Here is a 9071-nt window from a genome sequence, read left to right on the forward strand (position 1 = left end):
TTAGCCCCAGCCCCAGGCTGTCGGGGCGATGGGCCACCGCGGTAGAAGTAGGTGGGGGAAATGCCAGGGCTGGTTCTGCTTGAGTCCTGGGAACTCTGCGTGGGAGGGAGTTTGTGAGTGCGGCTCAAAAGCCACCTCCAAGCAGTGCCCTAGGATGCCAGGAAGCTGAGATTACCCTCCCCCATAGACAGCACTTCTGAGCGTCCTTCTGTGGATCTTTTTCTTCCCCCAGTCCCCTTTGGAACCCCACACCACTGAGATCCCTCCTTGGGGGAAGCTCAGGAAAATGGGAGAGAAGACGAGCGTCCCCTCTGCACCCGACTGAGTGGAGAACGATGGGTGGGAGATGTGGCTGGGGTGAGAGCCAAGCCGTGGTTTCCGGCCCAGAGGGCTGAGCTGGGCAGGGAAGAGCGTGGATTCGGCAGCTTACCCAGGCCCGGCCCGGCCTCAGCTCTAGAGGCCGCACAGTCCGAGCAGAGTTTATTTTTAAAACCGAGCGAATTACGTGGAAGCAGGGAGGGCTCTGAGGACAGAGCTTTCCGTCTCCTAACTTCTTGTCGGGACAGTGTGAGAAGGGGGTGAGCGAGCGTCTGCTCCCGTGGAGGGAGAGGGGCGAGCGGAAGAGCCAGGTTAGGGAGAAGAGCTAGAGCGGCTGGATTTGGGGGCTGTGTGCGGAGGAGCGGGAGAACAATGACACGCCAACTCCAGCAAGGCCGGTTTCCTGAAATACTAGGAGGACAGTCGCCCTGAGCCACCCTCTCTGCCCTCCCCCACCCCACCTCAGCTTCTCGCGCCCCCTCCTCATTTCAGCAGCCCGCACCAAAGAGTAAATCAAGATTAAGTTTAAAGAAGAAGAAATCGTAGTCTTAGTGCTGTTTACCCACTTCCTTCGAAAAGGCGTGTGGTGTGACCTGTTGCTGCGAGAGAGGATACAAAGGTTTCTCAGTGGCTGGCAGGCTGGCTGTGGGAGCCGCCTCCCCCTCCCTCCTCCCCGCGCCTCCCCCCGCCTCCCCCGCGAGGCCGGCGGCGCGGCAGGCCCCGCCCCCTTTCATGCAAAACCCGGCGGCGAGGCTGGGCTCGAGTGGAGGAGCCGCCGCGCGCTGATTGGTCGCTGGAAACCCATTTATTCCCTGACAGCCCCCGTCACATGGATGGTTGTCTATTAACTTGTTCAAAAAAGTATCAGGAGTTGTCAAGGCAGAGAAGAGAGTGTTTGCAAAAGGGGGAAAGTAGTTTGCTGCCTCTTTAAGACTAGGACTGAGAGAAAGAAGAGGAGAGAGAAAGAAAGGGAGAGAAGTTTGAGCCCCAGGCTTAAGCCTTTCCAAAAAATAATAATAACAATCATCGGCAGCGGCTGGATCGGCCAGAAGAGGAGGGAAGCGCTTTTTTGATCCTGATTCCAGTTTGCCTCTCTCTTTTCTTCCCCCAAATTATTCTTCGTCTGATTTTCCTCGCGGAGCCCTGAGCTCCCGACACCCCCGCCCGCCTCCCCTCCTCCTCTCCCCCCCGCCCGCGGGCCCCCCAAAGTCCCGGCCGGGCCGAGGGTCGGCGGCCGCCGGCGGGCCGGGCCCGCGCACAGCGCCCGCATGTACAACATGATGGAGACGGAGCTGAAGCCGCCGGGCCCGCAGCAAACTTCGGGGGGCGGCGGCGGCGGCGGCGGCGGCGGCGGCGGCGGCAACTCCACCGCGGCGGCGGCGGGCGGCAACCAGAAGAACAGCCCGGACCGCGTCAAGCGGCCCATGAACGCCTTCATGGTGTGGTCCCGCGGGCAGCGGCGCAAGATGGCCCAAGAGAACCCCAAGATGCACAACTCGGAGATCAGCAAGCGCCTGGGCGCCGAGTGGAAACTTTTGTCGGAGACGGAGAAGCGGCCGTTCATCGACGAGGCCAAGCGGCTGCGAGCGCTGCACATGAAGGAACACCCGGATTATAAATACCGGCCCCGGCGGAAAACCAAGACGCTCATGAAGAAGGATAAGTACACGCTGCCGGGAGGGCTGCTCGCCCCGGGCGGCAACAGCATGGCGAGCGGGGTCGGGGTGGGCGCCGGCCTCGGCGCGGGCGTGAACCAGCGCATGGACAGCTACGCGCACATGAACGGCTGGAGCAACGGCAGCTACAGCATGATGCAGGACCAGCTGGGCTACCCGCAGCACCCGGGCCTCAACGCGCACGGCGCCGCTCAGATGCAGCCCATGCACCGCTACGACGTGAGCGCCCTGCAGTACAACTCCATGACCAGTTCGCAGACCTACATGAACGGCTCGCCGACCTACAGCATGTCCTATTCGCAGCAGGGCACCCCTGGCATGGCTCTTGGCTCCATGGGCTCGGTGGTCAAGTCCGAGGCCAGCTCCAGCCCCCCCGTGGTTACCTCTTCTTCCCACTCCAGGGCGCCCTGCCAGGCCGGGGACCTCCGGGACATGATCAGCATGTACCTCCCCGGCGCCGAGGTGCCGGAGCCCGCCGCCCCCAGCAGACTTCACATGTCGCAGCACTACCAGAGCGGCCCGGTGCCCGGCACGGCCATTAACGGCACACTGCCCCTCTCGCACATGTGAGGTCCGGACAGTGAACTGGAGGGGGCGGGTTAGAAATTTTCAAAGAAAAAGAGGGAAATGGAAGGAGAGCAAGAAACACCAAGGAGAAAAACCCGGTACGCTCAAAAAAAAAAAAAAGAAAAAGTCATCACCCACAGCAAATGACAGCTGCAAAAGAGAACGCCAGTCTCATCCGCACTCACGCAAAAACTGCAATGCCGGCAAGAAAACTTTTATGAGAGATCCTGGACTTCTTTTGGGGGGACTATTTTTGTACAGAGAAAACCTGGGGTGGGGGGGGTGGGGAGGGCGAGGGAATGGACCTTGTATAGATCTGGAGGAAAGAAAACTACGCAAAACTTTTTAAAAGTTCTAGTGATACGGTAGGAGCTTTGCAGAAAGTTTGCAAAAGTCTTTACCAATAATATTTAGAGCTAGTCTCCAAGCGACGAAAAAAATGTTTTAATATTTGCAAGCAACTTTTGTACAGTATTTATCGAGATAAACATGGCAATCAAAATGTCCATTGTTTATAAGCTGAGAATTTGCCAATATTTTTCAAGGAGAGGCTTCTTGCTGAATTTTGATTCTTCAGCTGAAATTTAGGACAGTTGCAAACGTGGAAAGAAGAAAATTAATCAGATTTGGACATTTTAATTGTTTAAAAATTGTACAAAAGGAAAAAAATTAGAATAAGTACTGGCAAAACCATCTCCGTGGTCTTTAAAGGGGCAAAAGTTTTAGATTGTACTAAATTTTTTTAACTTACTGTTAAAAGCAAAAATGGCCATGCAGGTTGACATCGTTGGTAATTTATAATAGCTTTTTTGTTTCCCAACTTTCCATTTTGTTCAGATAAAAAAAAACATGAAATTACTGTGTTTGAAATATTTTCTTATGGTTTGTAATATTTCTGTAAATTTACTGTGATATTTTAAGGTTTTCCCCCTTTTATTTTCCGTAGTTGTATTTTAAAGATTCGGCTCTGTATTATTGAATCAGTCTGCCGAGAATCCATGTATATATTTGAACTAATACCATCCTTATAACAGGTACATTTTCAACTTAAGTTTTTACTCCATTATGCACAGTTTGAGATAAATAAATTTTTGAAATATGGACACTGAAATTATGCTTGAGTCTTTCATTTATTTGGATAACACTGTGATTATGCCCAACTCCTCGGGGGATATACTGTGCTCAGCCAGGAAAGCAAAGTACCTAAAACCTTGGTATTCTAGTCCAGTAGCATGTGCTAATGTTAAGTGCAACAAATAAATGGCTGGATGATTAATTGAATAAGTACTCTCGAAAAAATGGAAATGCTTATGTCATTTCCAAAATAGAAACTAGGGACATATATTGTAAATCCACCCCCTCGTTTTCTAAGCAACATGAATAAGCATGATGGGGACTTCAACTGATTTATGCCACTTGTTGCCAGAAAGGAGTCAATTCTGAAAAATTTCATGTAGCTTAGCAGATGGGGTATTGAGCCAAATCAGAACCAGGTTGGCTGGTTTTGTTTTCGATTTCTGCACAGCACAATGGCCCTTTGGAAACGTGGTTATGGGGGAAAATGATGCTTCTTGTATAGGAATAATTGCAAACTAGACAAGCAAAGTACTCATCTGCTGGGTGGGTGTTTGGATTACTCTGGCCCTGCTATTGTCTAAGAAACAAGTGGTTTGCTTTCTTTGTTCCCTAACTTCAAAAACTTTCTTTTCTACATTTTCCTGTTTAGGGGCGAGGGAAAGCAAAGAGCATCTTGCAAAACTCCCCGACTTATCACAGCTATTTATTATTATTATTATTTATTTTCTTTTTTCCTCTCTCTTTCTCCACGAATTCTGTTTCTTAAATTGGCAGCGCGGGTCCAAGCCTGTAGCCCCAAATCGGATAATCTCTGCAGCTGATAACAAGCAAAAGAGAAGCCAGGCAACAGCCATATTAAAGAAGAAAACAATCAACTCTGAGGTAGATATTTTACTTTGTCCGGTCTAATCACATTTGGAGATGATTGTGCTTTTGATCTGTTGACCATGTTTTACTACAGTAGTAAAGAAGTAGGGGGAGGGGGAAAGGGGTGGAGAAACAGGATTGGATTTGTTGTTTTCTTTTGCCCTAGGAAAGGTAAAGAAAGACTATAGTTGTCCTCAGTGGGAGCGCAAAAGTTGGGGAATCGCCGTGGTCTTTGAATTAGCGATGTTTCTGCATCACAACCGACCCGCGCACTTTGGCGCAGTCAGAGAATCTGAAAGACCGACTCCGGGACTTTTCTTTTACTCACTACTTACCTCGCTTATCTTCCCCCACCGAAGGGGACCAGGAGCCTAGGGTCCAGCATTAGGAGCGTGGGTTTCCTTCCTACAATTTCAAGGGCTTGTTGTGTGAACTTGCTACAACTTTGGAGAAGTTGGAATCCAGCTGCGCCTTTCACCCTTGAGTAAAGTATCGGCTGCAGCCACTAAGTTAGTTCATCCCGTTGGTTCGCATCTTCTCGTTTTCCAAGGAAGTATTTCTTTCTCTTGGTGTTGTCAATGTTAGTTCTAGACTCAGCTGAGGATATTCTCATATTTTATGTATTTTTATTTCGTATGGATTGCTTTATTTTAGGTGTTTGTTGGTTTTTATTTATTCCTTTTTTTAATCCTCATTTTAAGGGTAATATTGTACTGGGAAAGGACAATTATTATGCCAGTTCCCAATTCTAAGTGAGGCATTTCCCCCCCTAATTAATGCAGAGACTCTAAAAGAATTTCCCCCGGCCTGGCCAGCCATTGTAATGCATATACGGATTATTCACGTGGTAATGAGCACATTCGCCAGTTCTTGCTCACACACACGAATAAAAGAAACTTTGAATAAAGATCCAAATGATCTTGCTGGGGGGTGGGGAGAATATTCCTGGAATTCGAACCAATCAACTATATGGTGTGTATATATTTGAAAAGTAGAGATATATTAGAAATATGTATTGGGGTTTAGAGTAATTGCACTGCACTAACCTACCAGTTTAAAAAGCCCACAGGATCAGACTAAAAAAAAAAAAATTTTTTTTAACTTTTTGGGAAAATGCTCAGGTTCAAATATTTTGCAAGAGGGAGGAGAGCAATATTGTGGGAAGTTGAAGTAGTTTTGAATGACTGTTACTGTCTGCATAAAACGAGAGAACTCTCATTCCCCCTCCTAGACCTCCATATCTCCTAACCAAATGAAAGCCAGAATATTTTGTTTGCAGATATAAATTCTTTTGATAAACTGCATTTGAGGAAAATGATACATATTTCATCACTCATTTGATTGGGTTAAATGTTTCCCCCAAGATGTGTAGTTTCATGGCTAGATCAATATTGAACATATGATATTTTAATTATAACATGATTTCCAAGAAGGGGGTAAACCCTTAAGCTTGCCCAGAGATGATTATCTCCCAGTGCTAAAGTTAGTTGTTGAGTGTTCAGTTTCTTCCTCGGGATATTATCCTGCTCACTAAAACCATTCAATTTGCAGTCAAAGGGGTGAATTTAATGTTTTGTTAACCTTATACACAGAATAGAAATGTGCAGAAGGATGAGATTATAGTTTGTTCCCTCTGCAATTTTTTTTCTCTCCCTGCACCCCCCCCCCATACTTTAAATAAAGAGTGTTAAAATATTGCTGAGCTGTAGTAGATTAGCAAGGTTTCTTGCCAATGCTGGGAAGCCGGTATTACAGACGGTCCCAGGGGGAAATGGCTCACATTAACCACTAAATGAATATTTGACAAGGGCTCATTCGGAGGTATTATTACTATAAATGTGTCCCTACTGGACTTTTCAAGGGTCAAAGAGCAACGCTTCAATTAATTATTTAGTCTGCTAGTAGATTTGGTTGTAATAGCTGTACTTATTTCTAGAACCGACACAATCTTAAAGTAGGAAATCTCAGGAGAATCTTCTCCATCAGCAATGCTTTGGATTGAAATACACACAGAGCCCTGGCATTCTATAGCTGACTTTTTCATAAAACATTTTTCTGGACTGGGTGTGTGTGTGTGTGTGTGTGCGCAAGTGTGTGTGTGTGTATTGGGGGAGGGGGATTATAGTCTCTTTTTCTATTTTATTTACCATTTTTGGTTTAAAAGAAAAAAAACAAGAGCGTAATAAGTTGTCTTAATTTCTACATCATGTCTAGCATAGTCTTTTAGGGCCTTACAATGTGGAGAGAGAGGGGAGGAGATTTATTTATAACCTTTGCCTTTTCTAAGTGGAGATGTCACAGGATTTCGGAAACAGGCAGGCTCTGAGTTTAGAAAGGGTACACATTCCTGTTTGCCAATAAATTTCGGGTATTAAAATGGAAGACTCCATAGGTTGAGTACTCTGAGTTCTAGTCTCAAAGTAAATTGGGGTACCAGATAATCCCTCCCCCCCTCCCTACCTATTGGTCTGAACATTTCCAGGTGTAGTGGGGGGTGAGTGTTCCATTTCTGCCATGTCATAAGTTCCTCTGTGACCCCAGGTAAAATGGGAAGGGAATGATTTTGTGAGTAAGATTCTTTAACAATAATATAAGGTGAATGAATAAGAGATAAGCTGCAAGGGGTGAGGGGGGGCGGGATGCAGTAATTACAAACCCAATTCATTCAGCTTTTCAGAACTTTTGTTGTGGGAGCTCCATTGACGGGGTTTTGAGCTGCCACTTTTCTCACATTATAAAGAACTGATCAGCGCCTCAGGGGCACAAGAAATACTGCTTAACTGTATAGTGATGGGGTCTTCTTTTAGAATCCTTACAAGAAGAAAATTAAACAGTGCCTTTGTGTGCACAAGGTTTACTTTTCAGCTGCTAACAGTTTATAGCTAACTGCTCTGAGATTGAAGTTTGACTGTGGTTTGATCGCCTGCTAGTTGGCACTGGTTATTTATTTATTTGTTGTAATTAAAATATTTTTAATATTCCCCCCATTTTATTTCTTGCTTTTGGAGAATTTTGCAAAACAGTTTCTTATATTTTGTTTTGTGGAAGGAATTTCTTCTGCCCTGAGCTTTAGCAGAGGCTTGAGTTTACATTCTCCAGCACTTCCTCCCCCCACACCCCACCATTATTGCCTTAAAATAATTTGCATCTCACTGTTTTTTATGCTGCCTCTCCTTGCTCTCAGAGCAAAGGCTGCCTTTCAGGACAGCTACAAGTGAGATTGGGGGTGGCGGTTGATTTCTTTCTTTTCGTTGCTTTCTTTTTTGACCGAAGTTGGAAGGTGGCTGGATGGATTTCCTTAGGGACCTCGTCTATGAGGTGGATCCCTTAAAGACAGGAGAAGAGGGAGAAACTCCTGACCTTTACTATGAAAATATGGATTAAAGTCCAAAGGGAAACAGCTTCCGGAGTTCTAGAGTGAACAACTGTGGAAAGAGCTTTCCAAAGATAAGGAAATTGCCCAAACCAGAGAATTGGTTTAGTATCTTTCATAGTTATTTTCTATTAAAAACTTTCCTTGAAATATGACCTCTGATATCACCCAGGGAGACTTTGTAACCTCTCTCTCTTCTGACGATGCTCTCCGGTTTTACAATTTTTGTTTTCAATTTCTTTATGTTTGGCTTACTTGGACTTTAGGAAATAATGGACTCGACTTTCTTATTTTAACTAAGAGAAGAATTCTCTTTGGGTGGGTGGGTTACTAAGACAAGGCCACGATTTTCATTGGCAGAGAGCTCTCTTTATGTATGCGGGTCTAGATGGATTTTATTTTTACATTTTGGTGCAATGGTGATATTTCTGACTCAGTGAGCGGTGCACTCAGTTTCTCTTCAAAAGCAAATGGAACGTCCTCTCATTTCAGGACGCAAAGATATTTGCTACTTCTGGGATTTTGGACTTGAGATGCTTGCTCTACTTTGCAAAGAAGTGTCAGGTGATTTAAAAGGTCCAAGGAGTCGCTCGTTTCATTACCCTCGTCTGCCTGCATGTACAGAATGAAATGTGCGCTATTAGTAAAGATTTCGGCGCCTTGAGCTATCTTTTGCCTCCCTACCTGGCCTTGGGTGCGGGGCGCGGCGCAGGACTGTGAGCGCGCGGGCCTCCCACCCGCTAGCCCTAGGGAGCGCGCCGCGCCCAGCGCCCGGAGCGGATGCGCGGGCAGATGGAAGCTGAGGCGGCCAAGCGCCCGGCGGGGGACCTGACGTCACCGCGGCCCTGGCCACGGCCCCCTTGGGGCTCCCTGGGAAGGTGCTGCGGAGGGCTCGAGTTCTCTCCGCCCGAACCCTGCCCAAACGGCCCGATTTCCTTTCTCGGCCCTTGACCGTGCCGCGACGGGCAAGTTTGCAAAGTCCCTCGCCCCTCCGGAGTCCTCTATCTCCTGTACCCCAGCCCACTCCACGTTGACCTCGTGACGCCAAAGATGGTTCTAGGCCCCAAGCTTCCCACATCAGAGGTTGACTGACTCACGTTCTGCCTTCCTCTTGCCTTTAATCTCAGACCCTTATTTTAAAGGGGTTATTTGTCCCTGTTTGGTGCCGAGGCTCAGCATGAGTTATCTCGCTC

At 47.1% G+C, this 9071-nt stretch overlaps 1 protein-coding gene across 1 annotated transcript; it reads left to right on the top strand.

The window, feature by feature from the left end:
• Positions 1-1562: 1562 nt before the first annotated feature.
• On the top strand, positions 1563-2818 carry SOX2 (SRY-box transcription factor 2). The gene has a single exon (XM_060149248.1). The coding sequence runs from the start codon at positions 1587-1589 to the stop codon at positions 2562-2564; it is 978 nt and encodes a 325-aa protein (XP_060005231.1). The 5' UTR covers positions 1563-1586; the 3' UTR covers positions 2565-2818.
• Positions 2819-9071: the final 6253 nt, after the last annotated feature.

This window comes from Lagenorhynchus albirostris, chromosome 5 (assembly GCF_949774975.1).
Source record: "Lagenorhynchus albirostris chromosome 5, mLagAlb1.1, whole genome shotgun sequence".
NCBI lineage: Eukaryota > Metazoa > Chordata > Mammalia > Artiodactyla > Delphinidae > Lagenorhynchus > Lagenorhynchus albirostris.

Bases quoted from the DNA above. Each gene is read 5' to 3' on its own strand.
- SOX2 (XM_060149248.1), top strand. From the start codon at position 1,587: ATGTACAACATGATGGAGACGGAGCTGAAGCCGCCGGGCCCGCAGCAA.